General features: G+C 39.3%; 1 protein-coding gene across 1 annotated transcript in view; it reads right to left on the bottom strand.

The window, feature by feature from the left end:
- Window positions 1-24181, bottom strand: part of KIAA1671 (KIAA1671 ortholog) — a 160153-nt gene that overhangs the window by 99610 nt on the left and 36362 nt on the right. The window contains exons 2-6 of the mRNA XM_048821755.2: window positions 23525-23666; window positions 21070-22864; window positions 19879-19972; window positions 12204-15458; window positions 10818-10940 (exon numbers count right to left, since the gene is read on the bottom strand). Of these exons, the coding sequence (XP_048677712.1) occupies window positions 10818-10940; window positions 12204-15458; window positions 19879-19972; window positions 21070-22811 (5214 nt within the window). The 5' untranslated portion in view covers window positions 22812-22864; window positions 23525-23666. The remainder of the gene's footprint in view (window positions 1-10817; window positions 10941-12203; window positions 15459-19878; window positions 19973-21069; window positions 22865-23524; window positions 23667-24181) is intronic.

Here is a 24181-nt window from a genome sequence, read left to right as displayed (position 1 = left end):
ACTATAATTTTAGAGAAATATCTGAAAAAATACAGAGAGAAAAGCTCCATGGAAATGCTAAGTAAAACAAGGAAGAAGTTACTATCAACAAAGTTAGCAAACATGTATTTCCTCAGCACTTGAACCAGAGGTGACATGATGAAAAAGATCACACACAAACCCTGGAGAGCTTGTAAAAAGAAAAGGAGGACTTGTGGCACCTTAGAGACTAACAAATTTATTACAGCAGAAGCTTTCGTGAGCTACAGCTCACTTCATCAGATGCATACAGTGGAAAATACACTGGGGAGATTTTATATACGCAGAGAACATGAGACAATGGGTCTTACCAGACTATAACAAGAGTGATCAGGAAAGGTGAGCTATTACCAGCAGGTTTCAGCGTAAAAGCCGTGTTAGTCTGTATTTGCAAAAAGAAAAGGGAGTACTTATGGCACCTTAGAGACTAACCAATTTATTTGAGCATGAGCTTTCGTGAGCTACAGCTCACACAAAAGCTCATGCTCAAATAAATTGGTTAGTCTCTAAGGTGCCACAAGTACTTCTTTTCTTCTTACCAGTAGGAGAGCGGGGGGGGAGGGGGGGGGCTTTTGTAGTGATAATCAAGGTGGGTCATTTCCAGCAGTTGACAAGAACAGTAGGAGGTGAAATAAACAAGGGGAAATAGTTTTACTTATTCATTGCAGTTCAAAGCTATTACAAAACTAATGCACAACAAAAAACCTTCACAGTTTCTCACTTTAGGAGGGTCCAGAAGTCGAATTAGTATAGGTAAGTGCAAGCTCCTCAGGTTCAAGCAGCAGTAGCAGAATGTTGTGAAAACCATGTACAATATATTCATAAAGTTTAATGCTAAACGAGACTGTCAAGGTTCCTTCCCCACTCTGAACTCTAGGGTACTGATGTGGAGACCTGCATGAAAACCTCCTAAGCTTACTTTCACCAGCTTAGGTTTAAACTTCCCCAAGGTACAAATTAATTTTATCCTTTGACCCTGGATTTCCTGCCACCACCAAACTTTAACTGGGTTTACTGGGAAACGTAGTATGGACACGTCTTCCCCCCCAAAATCCTCCCAAACCTTGCACCCCACTTCCTGGGGAAGGTTTGGTAAAAATCCTCACCAATTTGCACAGGTGACCACAGACCCAAACCCTTGGATCTGAGAACAATGAAAAAGCATTCAGTTTTCTTACAAGAAGACTTTTAACAGAAGTAAAGGAATCACCTCTGTAAAATGAGGATGGTAGATACCTTACAGGGTAATTAGATTCAAAACATAGAGAATCCCTCTAGGCAAAACCTTAAGTTACAAAAAAGACAGACAGGAAAAGTCATTCTATTCAGCACAGTTCTTTTCTCAGCCATTTAAAGAAATCATAATCTAACACATACCTAGCTAGATTACTTACTAAAAGTATTTGAAAGAATAGTAAATATGGCAGGCAACCAGCTTGGCTTAATGGTGAAATCCTAGCGAATCTTAAACATAAAAAAGAAGCTTACAAGAAGTGGAAGGTTGGACATATGACCAGGGAAGAGTATAAAAATATTGTTCGGGCATGTAGGAATGATATCAGGAGGGCCAAATCGCACCTGGAGCTGCAGCTAGCAAGAGATGTCAAGAGCAACAAGAAGGGTTTCTTCAGGTATGTTGGCAACAAGAAGAAAGCCAAGGAATGTGTGGGCCCCTTAATGAATGAGGGAGGCAACCTAGTGACAGAGGATGTGGAAAAAGCTAATGTACTCAATGCTTTTTTTGCCTCTGTTTTCACTAACGAGGTCAGCTCCCAGACTGCTCCGCTGGGCATCACAAAATGGGGAAGAGATGGCCAGCCCTCTGTGGAGATAGAGGTGGTTAGGGACTATTTAGAAAAGCTGGACGTGCACAAGTCCATGGGGCCGGACGAGTTGCATCCGAGAGTGCTGAAGGAATTGGCGGCTGTGATTGCAGAGCCATTGGCCATTATCTTTGAAAACTCGTGGCGAACCGGGGAAGTCCCGGATGACTGGAAAAAGGCTAATGTAGTGCCAATCTTTAAAAAAGGGAAGAAGGAGGATCCTGGGAACTACAGGCCAGTCAGCCTCACCTCAGTCCCTGGAAAAATCATGGAGCAGGTCCTCAAAGAATCAATCCTGATGCACTTGCATGAGAGGAAAGTGATCAGGAACAGCCAGCATGGATTCACCAAGGGAAGGTCATGCCTGACTAATCTAATTGCCTTTTATGATGAGATTACTGGTTCTGTGGATGAAGGGAAAGCAGTGGATGTATTGTTTCTTGACTTTAGCAAAGCTTTTGACACAGTCTCCCACAGTATTCTTGTCAGCAACTTAAGGAAGTATGGGCTGGATGAATGCACTATAAGGCGGGTAGAAAGCTGGCTAGAGTGTCGGGCTCAACGGGTAGTGATCAATGGCTCCATGTCTAGTTGGCAGCCGGTATCAAGTGGAGTGCCCCAAGGGTCGGTCTTGGGGCCGGTTTTGTTCATTATCTTCATAAATGATCTGGAGGATGGTGTGGATTGCACTCTCAGCAAATTTGCGGATGATACTAAACTGGGAGGAGTGGTAGATACGCTGGAGGGGAGGGATAGGATACAGAAAGACCTAGACAAATTGGAGGATTGGGCCAAAAGAAATCTGATGAGGTTCAATAAGGATAAGTGCAGGGTCCTGCACTTAGGACGGAAGAATCCAATGCACTGCTACAGACTAGGGACCGAATGGCTAGGCAGCAGTTCTGCGGAAAAGGACCTAGGGGTGACAGTGGACGAGAAGCTGGATATGAGTCAGCAGTGTGCCCTTGTTGCCAAGAAGGCCAATGGCATTTTGGGATGTATAAGTAGGGGTATAGCGAGCAGATCGAGGGACGTGATCGTTCCCCTCTATTCGACATTGGTGAGGCCTCATCTGGAGTACTGTGTCCAGTTTTGGGCCCCACACTACAAGAAGGATGTGGATAAATTGGAGAGAGTCCAGCGAAGGGCAACAAAAATGATTAGGGGTCTAGAACACATGACTTATGAGGAGAGGCTGAGGGAGCTGGGATTGTTTAGCCTGCAGAAGAGAAGAATGAGGGGGGATTTGATAGCTGCTTTCAACTACATGAAAGGGGGTTCCAAAGAGGATGGCTCTAGACTGTTCTCAATGGTAGCAGATGACAGAACGAGGAGTAATGGTCTCAAGTTGCAGTGGGGGAGGTTTAGATTGGATATTAGGAAAAACTTTTTCACTAAGAGGGTGGTGAAACACTGGAATGCGTTACCTAGGGAGGTGGTAGAATCTCCTTCCTTAGAGGTTTTTAAGGTCAGGCTTGACAAAGCCCTGGCTGGGATGATTTAACTGGGAATTGGTCCTGCTTCGAGCAGGGGGTTGGACTAGATGACCTTCAGGGGTCCCTTCCAACCCTGATATTCTATGATTCTAAGTTCTAAGACTCCATTCCTGTTCTATCCCTGGCAAAAGCAGCATACAGACAGACACAGACCCTTTGTTTCTCTCCCTCCTCCCAGCTTTTGAAAGTATCTTGTCTCCTCATTGGTCATTTTGGTCAGGTGCCAGCAAGGTTACCTTTAGCTTCTTAACCCTTTACAGGTGAGAGGATTTTTCTTCTGGCCAGGAGGGATTTTAAAGGGGTTTACCCTTCCCTTTATATTTATGACAGAGACCATTACACCATCTAATCTGACACAGACCATTATATTTCGCCCAATTACCCCGAAAAACAAATGTTTTAAGAGTTTAAATGGGAAGGCTATTAGGATGCTACCAAGGTTAGCAGGCCCAAAATTTGCCCTACTTTTTTTGTTTAAATATATGTATTTCCAAAATCCTGGCAAATTTTCCTCCCTAATATAAAAAGAAAAGGAGTACTTGTGGCACCTTAGAGACTAACAAATTTATTTGAGCATAAGCTTTCGTGAGCTACAGCTCACTTCATTGGATTCATGCAGTGGAAAATACAGTGGGGAGATTTACATACATAGAGAACATGAAACAATGGGTGTTACCATACACACTGTAAGGAGAGTGATCACTTAAGGTGAGCTATTACCAGCAGGGGTGGTTGGGTGGGGGAGGCCTTTTGTAGTGATAATCAAGGTGGGCCATTTCCAGCAGTTGACAAGACCGTCTGAGGAATGGGGGGGGGAGGGGAGAATAAACATGGGGAAATAGTTTTACTTTGTGTAATGACCCATCCACTCCCAGTCTCTATTCAAGCCTAAGTTAATTGTATCCAGTTTGCAAATTAATTCCAATTCAGCAGTCTCTCGTTGGAGTCTGTTTTTGAAGTTTTTTTGTTGAAGAATTGCAACTTTTAGGTCTGTAATCGAGTAATTGAAGAGATTGAAGTGTTTTTGTCAACTGCTGGAAACGGCCCACCTTGATTATTACTACAAAAGGTCGTCATCGTCATGTGTCGTCGTCCCCCCCCTTCCCCCAACTGTTCCTCAGACGGTCTTGTCAACTGCTGGAAATGGCCCATCTTGATTATCACTACAAAAGGTCCCCCCCCCCCCCAATAATAGCTCACCTTAAGTGATCACTCTCCTTACAGTGTGTATGGTAACACCCATTGTTTCATGTTCTCTATGTATTTAAATCTCCCCACTGTATTTTCCACTGAATGCATCCGATGAAGTAAGCTATAGCTCACAAAAGCTTATGCTCAAATAAATTTGTTAGTCTCTAAGGTGCCACAAGTACTCCTTTTCTTTTTGCGGATACAGACTAACACGTCTGCTACTCTGAAACCTCCCTAATATAGTTATTACTCCTAACCATCCCTTCCACACCTCTCAGCATTTTAAGATACCAGCTACCATCCTTCCAACCCCCTTCTCAAAAGCAGTGCCTAAAGCAATTATGGAAGATGCTTCCTTGTCCGTTCTATAAAGTTCAGTTTGAGACTCGCATTGTAATATTTAAGACTTGACTTTCTAGTTTTCTGGAGTTCATATTAAAAAGTTCCTTTTCAAAGACATAATTAGAAGTAATTTAATTTGGCTTTTTTCTTGATAAAAGTATAACATAAAAGAATCCAGATAATGATTTTTAGTTGTCTTAGTGGTCAAAAAGAGTCAAACAGATCTCTGTGATCCATAGCTATGCATTGCATTTGCCAATAATTACACAAACAAGGATCTTAGAATGGATGTGATGCATTTAGTCACCACATGAGGGGGTATTATACAAACAGGACCAATGAATACTGAGCTCTAATCTTCTGATGGTAGTATGGTTCACAGTATCAAATGAGTATAACTTTGGTATAACTTTAAAAGCCTGGGTCTCCCCACATCTTTACCACAGAGTGTAGGTATGCAAACATGAGATTATGAAAGAGGATCATGAGATGTGACTTTTTGAGAAAAAGAGAGCCTGTGTCTATTGACTTAATGAATTAAAAGCTATTTACATTTTTCAATACATCATTTGCAGTTACTCAACCAAATGTTTTCACAGTAAGGGGACACTATAAAAGTTCAATAACTAATACTATTTTTCAAGCTCCGGTGTTGTATTCAATTATCTTTTTTTAAAAAGCAAGCAAGGGGTTCGTTGTTATTTATAAACTTTTCCAATCCTTTGTTATCACAGAATACAGTGGAACACTTGAAATTTATGGGGAAAACATTCCAAGGGCTTTTGTGTTGTAAAAGGCAAGTATCACTACGAACACACTGCTGGTTTAAGATACTGAATAAATAAGTACCCTCCTGATGGATGTGAACCTTTCTCCTTCCTCACGATGTAATCAGGATCCTTATGGGTATGCTTACATTGCAATTAAAAACCCAAAGCCATCGGCGCCGAATCCAGGGCTGGAGCACCCACAGGGAAAAATTAGTGAGTGCTCTGCACCCACCAGCAGCCAAGCATCTACACCGCAGTTAAACAGCCTCTTAGCGTGAGCCCCAAGAACCCGCATCAGCTGGCATGGGCTGACCAAAGGTGTCTAACTGCAATATAAACATACCCTCAGATGCTATTTCCAGATAAAGTATATTCTGGGGATTTCGCCCCCAGAAGTCCTTACCAGCCCAGCAGACAGACTCCTACTGACTTTAAATGGGAGGTTACTTGAGAAAGGAACTTACAATTTGGCCCTGTAAGACTATGGAGAAGCATTCTTAAGTCAGTTGTGATTCCTGACACAACTAGTAGTCTAGATGATTTATGCAAAAAAAAAAAAAAATTAAACCAAACATTCAGCCCCTATTTTAGAAGTGGTGGTAGTTTGTCCTTACAATTCTCTGAATAAGGTTATTTAAAGCAGAGTTCTGCTCTGAAATGTAAAAAGAACTTCTACTCAACAGATCTGCTTCTGGAGAGTTGAATTCTACCTTACTTCAATACCAAAATCAGTTTTTACTCCTTTCAGAGAAACAGCCGTGTTAGTCTGTATTCGCAAAAAGAAAAGGAGTATTTGTGGCACCTTAGAGACTAACCAATTTATTTGAGCATAAGCTTTCGTGAGGGGAGTGATCACTTTAGATAAGCTATTACCAGCAGGAGAGTGGGGTGGGGAGAGAGAAAACCTTTTGTAGTGGTAAACACCCATTTTTTCATGGTTTGTATGTATAAAAGCATCTTCTGTATTTTCCACAGTATGCATCAGATGAAGTGAGCTGTAGCTCACGAAAGCTTATGCTCAAATAAATTGGTTAGTTTTTAATCCTGTTAGCCCTGAAGACCCAAGACAGATAAAAGACTGTGTAGACTTTCGCTTGTTGTATATCAGAATTCTTTATTAAGTTCTGATTGGTTACACTTGTGCAAGTTTACTGAGGACAATGGGATTTTGCAGGTGTCATTTAGGGTGGAATTTGTCCTGCACAACCTTTACTAATAGGCAATTAAGCACAAGTAGGGAATAACTCTGCTTCATTTTCAGATCACACATTGAGTTTGCAGGGCTGGTGATCACAAACTGATTTCTAAACTAAGCACATTTAACATGGAATTGAGAACCAACATGGACTCATTATACCATGTTTACTGAGTCATTTCTCAGAGTGAAAGCACTTTCTTAGAAGAAAAAGAAATAACATGTGGTTCAAGAAAAGTAAACTGGCTGAAAATCTAAGATTTTCATTAATGAAAAATCCAAGACATCTGAAATTGCAAAGTGTGTCTAACCAAGAAATTTCCCCTCTTTTAATTGCAATTAGCAACTTTTCATTAAAGAGAAATGTAGACAAGGTCACAGTTCATAAACTAAGTAATTACATTTTATTATACCTTTTATAATCTTAGTTTAAAGGGCAATCTTGGTATCAAAAGGCTGCTTTTACTCACTTGGGAAGAATGCAATGCTACAAAGTGATCTTAAAACCACTTCTCTGGATGGAGCCAACAGCCAAATAGTAAAAACCTCACTCCTGGAGAGACTCACAAAGCCAGACATTTTAGGAGATGTCAGATACCTGAACAATCCCAACACAAGTCTCTGCTACTCCTACATGCCACAGCAGTTGCTTCTGTGCCAGCTGCACGTAGGCTACAGAAAGCAGCACTGAATTTCTGAGCAAAGGAAAGATGCTGGATCCACGGTTATCTGAATTCAGTAGCTGATTACCTTCAACATCATGTGCACAGAGAAGTGCTTTAGTCTGTTGCCTGTCCCTGAAGTGGTGGTGTTGGGAGCTGGAGAGATGAGGAGGAGATTCACTCCCCAAAATTACACTTAGATCTTGACAAACACCTTTTTTACTTGAGCTTGGTGGGGGGAGAAGGAAGAATTTCACCCTTAAAACAGATCTTATCATGACAAGAATACCACGTTAAAAACAAGGAAAAAGGTGAATCCGCTTAATTAAGACAAAGATTAACAAAGATGCCAAGCACAAAGGTGTAAGGACAACAATCTTCATTAGAAGAAACACAGGAAACTGATTAAGCAATCGGACAAGGACACAGCAAGTTTTTTCAGGAACTTTTCTCTGAAACTGACGTTTTGGTAAAGTTCACAGCACTACTGCAACCCTATGCTCAAAAGTTTATAATCTGGTACCATATGAATGAAACTCAACTCTCTGCAAAGGGCCAGCACAAGGCCTATAGAAAACTTGGACTCACAGACTTTAAGGACAGAAAGGGACCATTATGGTTATCTAGTCTGACTTCCTGCACACTGCAGGCCACAGAATCTCACCCACCCACTTCTGCAATAGGCTAGAACCTCTGGCTGGGATACTGAAGTTCTCAGATCTTGGTATTCCCTTAAATAGGATATGAACAGTATATTGGCCTTGTGCTGGCCACCTGCATGGGATGAATTGCACCAATATGTAAATAACCTGGAATTCCATTTTGATCAGGTAGAAACTAAACTCGAAGCCACAGGGACTTCCAAAGTCAAAGGAAAAACTGTAAAGACCTTAAATTTTATAAAAAAGGTTTCAACACTGCATACAAAAGGATTAAGGGCTGCATGATGATGATACAGATGAGATCTTGGAGAATATAATAGGGACCAAGAATAGTTAGAGGGTTAAGCTCCCTAAAATTGTGGAATCAGATGGATTTACAGTCTTCTTGATGGATCCTGCATTTGTTGCACTAAGAGGTAGTGGGTGGCCTGGTGTACATTGGGAAGCTTAACAGGAATAATGAGAACATCAAATACTAGCCACATGGAGAATCTGAGTACCATGTACCCATATGTATTGCGACAAAGTTCCTCCTCTACGTTGGTGGGTCTTGCGCTTATTGGCGGATTTGCTAACCTTGGAGCTTCACAGCAGCCCTCAGTTTGGCTGCTTTCATGAACACATAGTCCAGGTCAACTCCTCCTGTGTCTGACCAGGAGTTGGGAGGTTTGGGGGGAACTTGGGCCCGCCCAGGGCCCTATGGAATGCAGCTATTTAGAGTGCCTCCTGGAACAGCTGTGCGACAGCAACAACTGACTGGGCTACTTCCCCATGGCCTCCTCCCACCACCTTCTTTATCCTCATCATAGGACCCTTCCTCCTGGTGTCTGATAATGCTTGTACTCCTCAGTCCTCCAAAAGTATGCGTTCTCACTCTCAGCTCCTAGTGCCTCTTGCTCCCAGCTCCTTACATGCGCACCACAAACTGAAGTGAGATCCTTTTTAAACCCAGGTGCCCTGATTAGCCTGCCTTAATTGATTCTAGCAGCTTCTTGATTGGCTGCAGGTGTTCTAATCAGCCTGTCATCTTAATTGTCTCCAGAAGGTTCCTGATTGTTCTGGAACCTTCCCTCTTACCTTACCCAGGGAAAAGGGACCTACTTAACCTGGGGCTAATATATCTGCCTTCTATTACTCTCCTGTAGCCATCTGGCCTGACCCTGTCACAGTATATAATTTCTAATTTTCTTAATCCAGCTTTCAAAAAAGTGTCTCATTTTAAAAATCAACCTATTTTTGTTCCAGTTATTAAACATGGGAATTTTTAACTGACATGACATTTTTATTACATTTATCAAAGAAACATGGAGAGAAAGATGTAAAAGAACATATTCTTAATATACAATAAGAAACTATGAAGGACAATTCTAAACATCTAGTATGATTAAAAAGCAAAATTCAGAGTAAATACATGTAGGGAAATTTCAAAATTAAAAACTATTTTGACCAACTTAGCAAGACAGAATTTCTCATTTTTGCATGTCAACTGGCATTTTACTTAGTTCTGCAGGTAGATAAGTCCCCACAACAGGGTAGCAGAAAATGATTCAAGAAAAGAAAGTAGGTGCAAGATGCATCTGACCGCATGGGAACCCACAGCTGTCCATTTGCCAAACAGAACACTGCACAATGATGTCCTTAGGCAGAACATCTCAACTTTTTTTAGCCAGTTATTTAAAAAGATAGTCAAGTGTCAAACCTCTGGAAAAAGCAGATTTGTAATTAAAAAAAAAAAAATACTGTCAGTGCTATTAGAGGGTTAGTTGTTTAACATAGTTCCCATGTTAAAAATGATGCAGGAGTCACTTACTGGTAAAAAAAATAATTTATGAAGCAATAGAAATAGAAATTTAGCAGTCAGCTGGATTTTTACATTGTGTACATTCTTCTTGCTGTATTCTAATTTTTATTCTTAATTCAAACTCCTCTCATCATTGTAGTCCTTAAAAAGATGCTCTTGAGTTGGTTGACAAACGAATACAGATACTTTGTGTTATATTACATGTACTTTATAATAATTTTAGATTGATAGCATTATATGCATCAAACAACATTTTATTTTAAATGGACACAACTTCAACATGGCCCAATATTTAATTTTGTAAAAACAGGTTTTAAAAACTTAGGAACAGAAATGTTTCCACAACTTTTGTTTTTAAAATTTCAACAAAACAGTTTTGAACAAAAACACCACTGTAGTGTTTAAAAACCAAAACTGTATCACTGAAAATGTGAAATTAAAACGGACTACAAACAGAAGTGAAAGTTACTTAACTGATTTTCATTGTCCATGCTGAGAAATAAAGGCAAGCAGGGACAAAGAGTAACTGATGAAAAAAATTTAAAAATCCAATTTACTTTTAATAATCCAAGGTTTTATGAGACATTGGTGTAAAAGTGCAAAGTGTCCCTTTAAAATCTAGAAAGGAATTAATTATGCACTTTACATATATTGCGTGATTTAACACAAACCTGAAAGCAGTAAGATACCCCATGGGAAAAATAACATTACCCTAACGTAAAATTTTGCTCATGAAGTTACAAGTGTATTTGCTCCTGCTTCTGTGAAGTTCTGATATACTGAGTAATTGGTAATTCAATGTCACAAAAAAAAGACAACTGATTATGACTGGAATATGCAAAGAAATAATAGCCTACCGTCCAGTGATGTGCTCTTCGGTCCTTATAAAAGCTATGGCTTCTTCTCTGGATAGGAACTACAGTCAAGTCTTTCCCACCTGATCTGTCAGAATTCTGCTTGGTCCATTCTTTTTCAGAGTCCTGTTTCAAATGAGTACATAAAAATACCACTTTAAAATGTTTGTTTACTTCAAATATGAGAACTACAGAGAAAGCTCAAAGTTGGTTCACAAAGCAGACAAAACAAAGAAGGCTAACTGAAGCAGAAGAACTTTATGCAACATTTACATGGGCACAGAGACATTGGAACAAATTTTTATAGTGGGGATGCTGAAAGCTATTGAACAAAACTGTAAACCCTGTATATGATGTAAACCACTTCAAGCCAGTTGGTGCTGCCAGACCCCCAGCACACCTAGTTCCAGCACCCCTGCACGGGTGATGCACATTAATTCTTTTTAAAAAAAGGAGTATTTGTGGCACCTTAGAGACTAACCAATTTATTTGAGCATAAACTTTCGTGAGGTACAGCTCACTTCATCAAGGCACTCCTTTTCTTTTTGCGAATACAGACTAACATGGCTGTTAGTCTGAAACCTACCATTAATTCTTTTGTTAGGAGAACCCTCAGTAGGTTTCCCTCTGCCAGCACTTAGAGAGCAACAGACCACAAAAGTGGTAGCTGGAGGGGAGATTGGGGGAGGGAAAGTACCAACACATCTATAAAATAAGTTTTTCCCCTTCACTGAAGCAAAAACCCCAGCCCAGTTGAGATGCCGATTCAAAACACATTATATTTATTGACTTATAAAGCTGTGAATATAAAGATTTAACAAATAGTGCCTACAGCATTAAGAATACAACTTATAAACAATACTTCTACATCAAAAGAAAGCTGTAGTTTAATATTGTCAGTCAGTAATTTGCCACTTTTTAAAGGATACTACATATCTGCTACAGTATTGACTCTTAAAGGACATATTCCCTGTAAGGAATAATACTATGATTTTTTAAATTAAAGAGAAAGAAAGAAGAATCAAAGAGCCAAATCCTCACCTGGCATACACTTATGCTGGTACCAATATCAATGGAGCAAAGCTGATTTACACCCAGGGATGGCCCACAACATTTTTGGCACCTGAGGCGGAGAGCTCAAATGACCCCCTCATGCCCCCTCGCTTTGGCCAAAACTTTGAAACTCTGGGTCCTAGTGGCACCCCCGCCACAGTCTGGCACCTGAGGCTGCCACCTCAGTTCGCCTCATGGTAAGGCCAGCCCTGTTTACACCAGCTAAGCGTCTGGCTCTAACACAGAAACAGCAAGACTGAAAGCAATCATGACAAAATATCTTCATCACTTTCACAGTTATAAGAGGTGCTCTAACAAATACTGCCTTGTAAATACCTTTTTATTTTCATGGCAGAAAGATTCTTGTTGATATGCACTCCTCTTTTTCAGTCTGTTTTCTTCACTTTCCAATGGGAAGCTTTGCCTGAATTGGGGCTGGTCCCTCCTTTCCTTTGCTTCTTCCCTCAGAGGCATGCTGCCTCTTGCTTTAGCAGGATGGTTCTTTTCTGAGTATGATCGTTTTAAATCTGGCAGTGCATTTCCAAAACCAGATGTACGGTCATTCCACTCAGCTTTGCTCTTCATATTGGAAAAGTCACTCTCATGTGAGGTTTTGTTTGCACTCTCTTTGTTCTTATTTACAGAGCTCCTCGTTACATTTTTGTGCCGGTCATCATCCACAGACATCTCTGTGAACTGCTGTTTTGTGAACACTTTCTTCTGTAATAAGCCACCGCTGCTACCACCACCATCGGGAGAGAAATTAGAAGCTAAACTGACTTCCAGTTTTTGGTCCACACTAATAGGATTTGCAGGCAGTACCTTGTTATTTGTGTATTTTGCACTTTGGAGCCTAGATGTTAAATTCTTCCCTTGATCCTCATCAATAATAAACGTCTTTTTTCTGGTACCAGTAGTGTCAGCAGGTGAATTTATAAGTTTATCTGAAAGTGAACTAGGCTTTCCCCAGTGGGGAGGACTGAATTTTCTATCTTTGGACTTTTGCTTACTCCATTCTTGGCTACAGGACTCCAGTTTCTCTTTGCTGTTTTCATGGAGAGTTAAGTTCTCCGGCCTGCGGTGTTCTTCTGCACAGATACCTTGTTTAGTGATACTAGCAGATTGATCCAAGTTCTTCCAATCTTTCCAGTTATAGCTGTGTGGAATTTTATCAGCCACATTCTTTTTGTACTTTGACTTCTCCCAATAAAACATATTCGGATCTTCAGAGAACTGGTTATCTTTTTCTTCTTGAATGTTACTGGTCTTTATGGATTCTTCTTTATATTCTGCCATAAGAGCATCAATATCAAGAACTCTAGATCTATACCTATCTTCAGTCTTTACTCTGAACGCATCATGACTGTTTTCCCCAAACATATTTTGTGTAAATAGTTCACTGTCTTTGTGCAAATGCCTGAAGTGTAGCGTGGATTTTGGCTCATGGTATGAGAAGACTTTTCCTCCACTACCTTTTAGGTCAGGTTGAATAGTATTTTTCAGGCCCTGTTTTAAGAGGAAAGCATCAACATCTATAATTTTCTCTTTAGTATGATCCAGCCCTCTCTCACAAGACCTCCTGTTATCATCCTCTCCAAGCACTGGATATATATTTTTTAAACTTAGAATATCTTGTTCTTCCTCTTTAACCCAATGCTTGTTAACACATGCTTCTAGGGACTTATCTTTACAATGTATACTCCGTACATTTTTATAGGATTGCTGAGATGTAGGATTGGACCTTCTGGAAGAACCAGAGTTCAGAGTAACTGGTGCACTTTCAACCTCTGTAGGAATTTGGTTATTTTCATTTGCATTAACAGTACTTACAGAGCTTTTTTCTGTTTTATCAGGAATCTGATACGTAACTGCAAAATAGGTTGCCTTTGGTTCAAAGGGAGAAACCTGCTTCTTCAAATAATCATCAGGACTGATTGAAACTGTTTGGTTCACTTCCTTTGATTCTATCCCATCTTTGTTTCTTTTACTTTTCTTCTTTATTGCACCTTCATCGAATTGCAATGAATCTGTTCTACTCAGCCTTTTGATACTTTCTTGAGTTAGTGGGATAACTTCTTCTTGCTTGCTGGAGTCCTGAGGCAAGGTCTTCCTTCGCCACCTTTCTGAAATTTTAAGGTCAGAAACACTACTACTAGTTTTTCTGACTTTTTCTTCTGGTTCTACTACTCTGAGTTTGTCTCTTTCATTTTCAAGGGCTGCAACATCTAACCCTAAATCTTTTCTTACACAAATTGAGTCTGCATATTTCCTTAATCCAAAGACTCTGGATTTCTGTTTATCAGCAGTTATTACTTCTGTGCTAGGATGCGGGTCCACGGAGGGTTTATACAATTGGTTATTTCCAGGCACTGAAATATGACTCCCATGTTTATTGGCACTGGTTGAACTAACGTCTTGACCTAAATCAGCTCTGGATTCATAGCCATCTGTCCTAACTGGTTTTATACCAGCTCTCTCAGAAAAGTATTTGGTCACATTAGAACTCTCTGTTTTATTTATGCAAGAGAGATCATTCTTTTCTCTTTGCATTTCAGGTCGCAGTTGTGTCATTTTTTCATTTGCTATCCCTAAATCCTTACTTTTGTTTGTAGCATAAGATGATTTCTCAGTTATAAATACCTGTTCACTCTGATTTTTATTAGACTCTGTTATCTGTTCATGGAAAGTACATTTGCTGTGGAAGACATCTTTAGGTTCTCTAAAAGTAAACTTTTTTGTAGAAGTGTCCAACATGTCTTTAGTTTCTGAAATGAAACTACTTTCTTTCAAGGGGTCAGTTTTATTATCTAGCCCACACAGGTGATCAGGATGTAAGACATTCCCATCAGGTTTTCTCTTCTCTTTCACAGAAGATTTTCTAGTTTTGAGTGTCACAGCTTTATCTTCAGGTACTACTGTAATAGCTTCACTAAGTGCTCTTTCACCAAAAGTCTGAAGGATTTCATATCTTGGCTCTATTCGTTGGTAAATTAGAGAGTCCTCTACATGCTTAGGAGTGGGTTTTTCACATTTCTCACATGAAGAATGTTTTTCCACTGGAACTGCATGAGCAATTTTCTTGTCTTCATTTAGATAAGTTGTTTTTCCACATTTTTCTGCATCTGCTACATATCCTGATACACCAGACTGACCGTGACACTCTCTCTTTGAACTAGTTTTCTCCTGTAATTTTTTTTCCATCCCAGATCTTCTGTTATGGCCTAGCAAAGTCACAACATCATATTTGCCTTCAAATTCATTAGTCAGCTTTCGTGTAGGATCAATTACAGGGTGACCAGCAGCAACATTATGCCTCTGGACATTGTGGTCAAACATGGTGGCTCGGACAGTTTTTACATGTACATTTTCTGCAGGAGTGGTGGGTTTCAATTTTTTTTCAAAGTTATTTTTGGCTGACACAGAGTTTTCACTCTGCAAAGATACATTTTGCCTCTCTCTCAGAAAACTTCCTTTTCTTTCTATCTGATCAGCTTTCTCTGATATTTGTACTGTTTGTCGTGGTTTCCACTGATTCCCAATAGCACAGGTCTCACTACAATCTGTTCCAGGAGGAGGCGTCATCTCCTTAATCTTAAACAAAAAAATTCAACAGTTAGAAGTTTATTTAAAAAAAAAAAAGAACTACAACATTATACTACCTAGTATGTATTTTACACACACACACACAAATTCCTTAAGAAAACTAACAAACAGATTCAAATATTGGTGTAAGGTAAACTTGCAAACCCTAGGATAAGTCCTCTTTACATCAGAATATCTTACCATTTGATTGTTTTTAATATAACAAATTAAAATTAAATGCATAAAGAATTCCTGGGTTCAGACTTTCATTGTATATTTTAATCTGCAGTGATTACTTCAAGTCAAGTTATACTCCGGAAAAGGTACTGCCACACAAAATACAGTAGAATATGAATATTTATACCATATTTTGTAAAAGCCAGCTTTTCCCAAAATAAATGATATTACTGGCTAGCTAAATGAATAAATGATTAGTACTCCATACTGCCATGCAAGAGACCTCAGTAATCTTGGGTATAAACCAGTAAGGGATGGAAGGCTCATGAATGATTGTCAGAACTTGCTAGTAGAAAGTAGTAAGGAGAAAGATAGATGGTCTGCCTGAGCCACAGGCATAGGTCTCAGGGGATCTGACTTCCATCTCCCGTTCTGCCACTGACTTCCTGTGTAACCATGGTCAAATCACATAATCTTTCTGTATCTTAATTTTTCTTTTTAAAAAGGGAAATAATAATTCTCTCATCAAGATGTGGCAAGGATTCATTCATTCTTGTTCAAGAGACACAGAGACTATGGCAAAGAGCACTTTAATAATGACTAGGAATAAAAAATAATCAGAAATTGCAGTTTGTGGAAATAATGAAGAACAGCTGCTGCTGGCTGTGGGGAGGGGCGGGCAAGCAATTCTGAGCACATTTCACAACTTAAGAGGAGTAGCGTTAAAGAAAAACTAAGTTAAACAGAAAAGGAGTACTTGTGGCACCTTAGAGACTAACCAGTTTATTTGAGCATGAGCTTTCGTGAGCTACAGCTCACTTCATCGGATGCATACCGTGGAAACTGCAGCAGACTTTATATACACACAGAGAATATGAAACAATACCTCCTCCCACCCCACTGTCCTGCTGGTAATAGCTTATCTAAAGTGATCATCAAGTTGGGCCATTTCCAGCACAAATCCAGGTTTTCTCACCCTCCACCCCCACACACAAATTCACTCTCCTGCTGGTGATAGCCCATCCAAAGTGACAACTCTCTACACAATGTGCATGATAATCAAGTTGGGCCATTTCCTGCACAAATCCAGGTTCTCTCACCCCCTCACACCCCTCCCAAAAACCACACACACAAACTCACTATCCTGCTGGTAATAGCCCATCCAAAGTGACCACTCTCCCTACAATGTGCATGATAATCAAGGTGGGCCATTTCCAGCACAAATCCAGGTTTTCTCACACCTCCCCCCCATCCCCATACACACACAAACTCACTCTCCTGCTGGTAATAGCTCATCCAAACTGACCACTCTCCAAGTTTAAATCCAAGTTAAACCAGAACATCGGGGAGGGGGGTAGGAAAAAACAAGGGGAAATAGGCTACCTTGCATAATGACTTAGCCACTCCCAGTCTCTATTTAAGCCTAAATTAATAGTATCCAATTTGCAAATGAATTCCAATTCAGCAGTTTCTCGCTGGAGTCTGGATTTGAAGTTTTTTTGTTTTAAGATAGCGACCTTCATGTCTGTGATTGCGTGACCAGAGAGATTGAAGTGTTCTCCGACTGGTTTATGAATGTTATAATTCTTGACATCTGATTCGTGTCCATTTATTCTTTTACGTAGAGACTGTCCTGTTTGTCTCTGTCTGAGACAACCGCATTTGCTCCAACCCCTCAGAGAGAGACAAACACCTACAAGATCTCTGTCAAGCTTTCTTACAACTACAATACCCACCTGCTGAAGTGAAGAAACAGATTGACAGAGCCAGAAGAGTTCCCAGAAGTTACCTACTACAGGACAGGCCTAACAAAGAAAATAACAGAACGCCACTAGCCGTCACCTTCAGCCCCCAACTAAAACCCCTCCAACGCATTATTAAGGATCTACAACCTATCCTAAAGGATGACCCAACACACTCACAAGTCTTGGGAGACAGGCCAGTCCTTGCCTACAGACAGCCCCCCAACCTGAAGCAAATACTCACCAACAACCACATACCACACAACAGAACCACTAACCCAGGAACCTATCCTTGCAACAAAGCCCGTTGCCAACTGTGCCCACATATCTATTCAGGGGACACCATCACAGGGCCTAATAACATCAGCCACACTATCAGAGGCTCGTTCACCTGCACATCCACCAATGTGATATATGCCATCATGTGCCAGCAATGCCCCTCTGCCATTTACATTGGTCAAACTGGACAGTCTCTACGTAAAAGAATAAATGGACACAAATCAGATGTCAAGAATTATAACATTCATAAACCAGTCGGAGAACACTTCAATCTCTCTGGTCACGCAATCACAGACATGAAGGTCGCTATCTTAAAACAAAAAAACTTCAAATCCAGACTCCAGCGAGAAACTGCTGAATTGGAATTCATTTGCAAATTGGATACTATTAATTTAGGCTTAAATAGAGACTGGGAGTGGCTAAGTCATTATGCAAGGTAGCCTATTTCCCCTTGTTTTTTCCTACCCCCCCCCCCCCCGATGTTCTGGTTTAACTTGGATTTAAACTTGGAGAGTGGTCAGTTTGGATGAGCTATTACCAGCAGGAGAGTGAGTTTGTGTGTGTATGGGGATGGGGGGGAGGTGTGAGAAAACCTGGATTTGTGCTGGAAATGGCCCACCTTGATTATCATGCACATTGTAGGGAGAGTGGTCACTTTGGATGAGCTATTACCAGCAGGATAGTGAGTTTGAGTGTGTGGTTTTTGGGAGGGGCGTGAGGGGGTGAGAGAACCTGGATTTGTGCAGGAAATGGCCCAACTTGATTATCATGCACATTGTGTAGAGAGTTGTCACTTTGGATGGGCTATCACCAGCAGGAGAGTGAATTTGTGTGTGGGGGTGGAGGGTGAGAAAACCTGGATTTGTGCTGGAAATGGCCCAACTTGATGATCACTTTAGATAAGCTATTACCAGCAGGACAGTGGGGTGGGAGGAGGTATTGTTTCATATTCTCTGTGTGTATATAAAGTCTGCTGCAGTTTCCACGGTATGCATCCGATGAAGTGAGCTGTAGCTCACGAAAGCTCATGCTCAAATAAACTGGTTAGTCTCTAAGGTGCCACAAGTACTCCTTTTCTTTTTGCAAATACAGACTAACACGGCTGTTACTCTGAAATAAGTTAAACAGATTTGGGTGTGCACATGTGTATTTTCAAAACAATTTTAGGGAGGTCTGACACTTCCAATATCTACATTCAGTGATTGTATCTATTGTCTACATTTTAGTAATTTTCACTGTGGGAGTACATGATGATAAATAGAAGAAGTCTTTCTGCCCTATGAAAGCATTGAAATTAGTTCTAAAATTTTCAGTTAAACTTTTTTTAAAGGTTTTAGTTCAATGAACTAAAAAAATTAATACTGTGGAATTTATTTATAAATCTTTTAAACTTTCTGATTTCCTGAGTTTTTTTAATTGGCAAAGCAAATTTATTCAGTCCTACTTTAGGTCAGCTTGTGAAGAGAGTAGCTTCCCATTAACCAAAAGAGTTAAAGTAAAGTTTGGATTTTTGTTCATTGTTCAATTACTCTTCTTCAAAATTAACTCATTAGACTCTTATATCAAATTGGCATTTTTCTTTCAAGTACTATTGTGTTGTAACCAGGACCGAATAAGATAAGAAGAAAAAAACCCAGGCCCAAACATCAAGGGACTCAGGAAAAATATGCCTAAAATAACAATATTAAATCTTCATATACACAACAATTTTATAGTTTTAAGCAGAAAAGTTATATTTTGCACGACTTAAGTATTATGCTTAGAAACTAAGTTATCTATATATTCATCAATTTTTAAAAGTGGCCAAATAAGACACTCCAGATTCTTTACGTAGCTCTGTGTTGTCATAGACCATTAGAATTAAATGTTACAGGAGGGGTTGGTAAAAAACACAAAGCATGTTTAATATAATGATATATTATAAAAGCTTGAATTAATTCAGGACACTTTGGAAGTTTCATAAGAAGTTAATATGTGTAAGGCTATTGTCATTGGTTAATATATATGTGTGCAAAACTATAGACAAACATGTACATGATTTCTGTACATTACCAGGGTGGCCTAAAGAAGGAATTACCCAGGTAAACTTAAGATTATGCTATTCTTAATACTCACAATGGCAGTTTCTAACTCGTTGCTTTCTACAGCCGTATGTGACACAGCATAGTACTATATAAATTATAGCTACAATTCTGTTTGGAAGACCAAGTCTGTAAGTACCACTTTCTTACCTTTTGATTTTCTTGTGTTTCACTAGTAACATCACTATTCAATTCAGTAGGTTTCTCAGGTTTAATTTCATTGGTTGATGCTGGGCTTGAAAACCTATTTGCAAAAATTTGTTATTTCTTTTAAGTATGGATGACATTAAACAACTTTAGTTAGTTGCCCAATATGCATTTTTTCAAATGCAAAATATGACTATTTCTTTTCATATAATTTTAAAATGCTCCAATTAATTTCTTATAAATGTGATTGGAGAAATCACTTTATTTCAGAGCACAAATCTTATCTTGATTCAGTGATTTATGTATGCCTGAACTATTAGCAGACAAAGCCCAAACCTTCTCTACAGTTAACAAGCTAGATATACTTTATTTTCTATCTTGGAAAAAAATGTTCTAGAATTTAAGACATAATTTAGTTAGTAGACTACTGAAAAACGGGTTGAAAGTTCCCACTGTCTCTTGCATAAACTTTACTGTTACGTTGAATTCTATTCGGTTCAGGCTCTTATCCCACACTCATCATTGCAGCATTCTACACCACAGATCTCTGCAGTGTCTGCCTATTCTAAACAGGCAAAACATCAGCTGGAGGGCACTTAAGCCCTGCCCTGCAAGTGACAGCTCTCATCTGCTTCCCTGCTTCCTCCAGAAAAAGATGCAGAATCATGGATCTGTAGACCCTGATATGAAGGTGAAATAAAATTCCTATCTGGCGCAAAATCTGACAGTAGATAGTGTCACTGAGGTGACACTGATAAAGATCTACCCTAATTTGTGCCAAATGCAAAAAATTATTTATAAGTATTTTGAAAATAAAATAAAAGCAAATAGTAAGGCTAACACAATGGAAGTGAAAAGAGCACATTAAACAAATGAAAACTCAGGTTATATTTTGAACCTTTGAAAATACATGACAGCGTGAGCTATATTATTCATACCTGGATTTCAAAACATGTAAATAAAACTCAAGCAGTAGTGAGAGACTGCTAAGATAGCATGCAAGAATTAATATTACTGACAGCGTATTTTTGCAGCCACTATCAAGATAAATTATGAGCAACGGATTAAGCAGAATTCTAAGAAAAAGTATGTTTGAAGATTACAAGTGAGGAACTGTGATATCTGATTTTTTTTATTTGTACTAATTGAAAACTTGAAAAGAATAGAGTATTAAACATCTCTTCTGTAACTTACTTCTTTGTTAAGTCTGCAGAAAGTGGTCGTGACTTGAGTGATCTGCGTAGATTTCCTGGCTTAACATCTGTATTTTCTGTTGTCAGTTCTCTGATTCTCTGTTGGATGTTCACATTTCTGTTTTCCCTCTCAGTGGCTGCTGGGAGAGGCTCGGTATCCATTGGAGTAATGCTACTTTCTGAGCCAGCAAACAAACGGATGTGCTTTTTAACGCTCCCCCTCAAGGTCTTGTTTTCTTTTTTTGAGGAATCTGTAGAGTTTGCACTGACTAAAACTCTGGAAGTTTCCTTTTGATCCAATATTTCCACTTCTTTAATTGTTTTGCTTTTGTTATTAGCCATCTCCTTCTTTTTTTCTGATCCATGTAAGTTAGTTACAATGTCAATTTTTTTCTCATTTTGTTCATCTTTAGATTTCTGTTTAGTTTCCCAAGGGTATTTTTTATCTTTTGCAGAGATCTGTATCAAGTCTTTTGAATAGTTTGGGCTGGATGAGTCTAAATCTTCTGGAAAGACTTTCTGGTTTTGCTCACTAGATTTGTTTTTAACATCAAGAAAGTCAATGTCCTCATTGTTACATTTCAGATTTGATTTAGAGGGATCACCTTTATTCAGTTCTATTTCTTCAACTTTAGGCCTCATTTCAGACTGTTCTTGGGAGTCTATGTCAGTGAAGTGAATTCCTGGTAAATTCTCCTTAATCGCATCAGATGGACAAGTTTTCCTGCACAGAGAAACGTCTTTATTTTCAAATTTGGCAGTTAGATCCATGGACAAAGGCCTTGGTTTTCTAACCCATGATTTCTCTGTTGGAGATTTTTCTTTGGAGACTTCCAAATTGCTACACTTTTGATCTTTTAATGATTCCAGAAAAACAGCAGATACTGGTCTATGGTTTAGCTTTCGTTGCACTTCAGTTAATAAGCCAACCTCGCTGTTGGCATATTTTGCAACATCCTTGGTTCTCTCACCTATAGGATCTTCATATGTGTCGTTTTTTTCATCAGATTGGTGAGGATTCCAGGAGACTGGTCTGGGGTCTGATGAAAAAGATATTTGCCTATGCAGACCACCTTCAGGTTTTCTGGAAGTCACAGATAGCTGAGAGATCATCTCAGGCTTTGCGTTACATTGCCACTCTTTTGTCTGTACAGTGCCAAGTGTTCTATGCTCCTCAACAGATATTTTACCTCGTGTTAAATTTACCTTGGATTTCTCAGTGCTAGCTGTTTCAAAAAGAATCACAGTATTTCTGCTGGGACTGGAATAAAAGGTCACATTTGTGACTAATTCATTGTTGCCTTTACTTTCATTTTCAATTAGTTTTTGATCTACTAATAGAGGGACATCTCCACTTAACACCTTAGCAGATGTCATTTCTTCAGTAGGCTGTCCATACACAGAGAACTTGGGGACAAAATTATTTGGTTTGAGAGCTGTAACAGGAGGTTTCACATTCGCAAAAGTATCTGAAGGTTTATCCTTAGAAAATGGCTTTGGAGAAAGCCTTGGCCTTGATCCAGGAGTAGGCACAGTTGCTGGTCTCCAAGTGCTCCCAAATTTGTTTTTTTCTTCAAGAATTATTGGTGTTGAAGGATTAGAAGGTAGACCAGCCTTATTACTTGCATCCAAAAGAGGGTTGATGTAGGTGCGCTGTGTTTTATCCTCACTTGTAATTTCATTTAAATCAGGTATTGTTGTTAAGGATGCTAAAGCAGAGTTGATCTCTACTCTTGTTGCCATAGCTATAGTTAAACATCCAACAGAACTGGAAAAATCCAATTAGGAAGAACAAACTATAAAAAAAAGCAAACGTAAGTGTTAATATACGCAGTCAGCATGGACACCAAAGTAGAAATTCACTCAAATTCTATAGAATAATAATAATAATAAAATAATAATACTAGAATAATAATTTTAAATAGAATTTTAAATTTTAAATATTAAAAAAGTTTGAATTTTAAATTGTAATTTCTAAATAGTTGGGCACTTCAGCTATCTAGTTTACAGTATGCATCATACAATCAAATGAACTGCTTCCACACAGAGAATGTACTGTATTTTAATATTTTTGTCTTTTAACTGAACAACAACAGCAGTGATTGATATCCTAAAAATCAGAGAACACAGTGCTAATCCTAAAAGGGCAGCCAGACAGCACTACAGATTCCTGTAAATTAAGTAAATGTCTTCAAATGTTGAAAAATTAATTTACATCAGGAAACTTGATTGAAAAGGAACTGCATTCCACTATCACAGCCTCAACCCTTATTTTCTTAAGTCTTCTCATGGGTTAGCATGGAAATAATATTTAACATAAAGAAAAGATAGAGAGCACAAGAGTGAAGGTATTCTTAAAATTTTATTTGGCTGTTACTAGTTAAGAGAACTGACAATTAAAATATAGGAAGTAAATGTTTTCTGCATCAAAGCCCGCAAGTTCCGAAAGCACTTACCCTAGTTTGCATTGTCTGCATATAGATATATAACTGAAGAAGCATGTAAACTGAAACACTTTTCATTCTGAAGAGCAGTTTCCTTAGATCTCATGAAGTACATGGACATATAATCACTTCAGTGATCTGTACTACACCTGACCTGTGAATAAAGAGTGGACATTCAGAATCTAATGTGGCAGAGCATATACTGTACATTCAGGGCAAGGTCTACACTACACAGTTAGGTTCACGTAAGTCAATTTAAGTCAACCTAATTATGTTCGTGTCTATACTACAGCCTTCCTCCAGTTGATGTAAGTGCCTTACTATATCAGCATAACTCCACCTCCACAAGAGGCATATGGCTTATGTCGGTGTAGTTAGGATGATGCAGTGTCTGCATCCACACTGTTACTTACATCCTGTCTTGTCAATTTCATGCAGGCTCCTACCCTGAAATTGACAAGAAAGCTGGGAAGCCAAGCCCAGCTGTACCCCACTCTCCTGGAGAGCTGAGAAGCTGGACCCTGCTCCCGGCTGGGAGCTAGGGCAAGAAGCCCGGCAGCTGGACCCCACTCTGAGCTGGAAGTCAGGGTGAGACACTCAGGTGGTCCCCCCACCCCACCCCCACTGCACTCCCTGAGCCCTTAAATTGAAAAGGCTGCCTGGCTCCCA

Source organism: Caretta caretta, chromosome 15 (assembly GCF_965140235.1).
Source record: "Caretta caretta isolate rCarCar2 chromosome 15, rCarCar1.hap1, whole genome shotgun sequence".
Classification (NCBI taxonomy): Eukaryota; Metazoa; Chordata; order Testudines; family Cheloniidae; genus Caretta; species Caretta caretta.
Note: the sequence above shows the minus strand (reverse complement) of the source record. Positions and strands in the feature narration are given on the sequence as shown.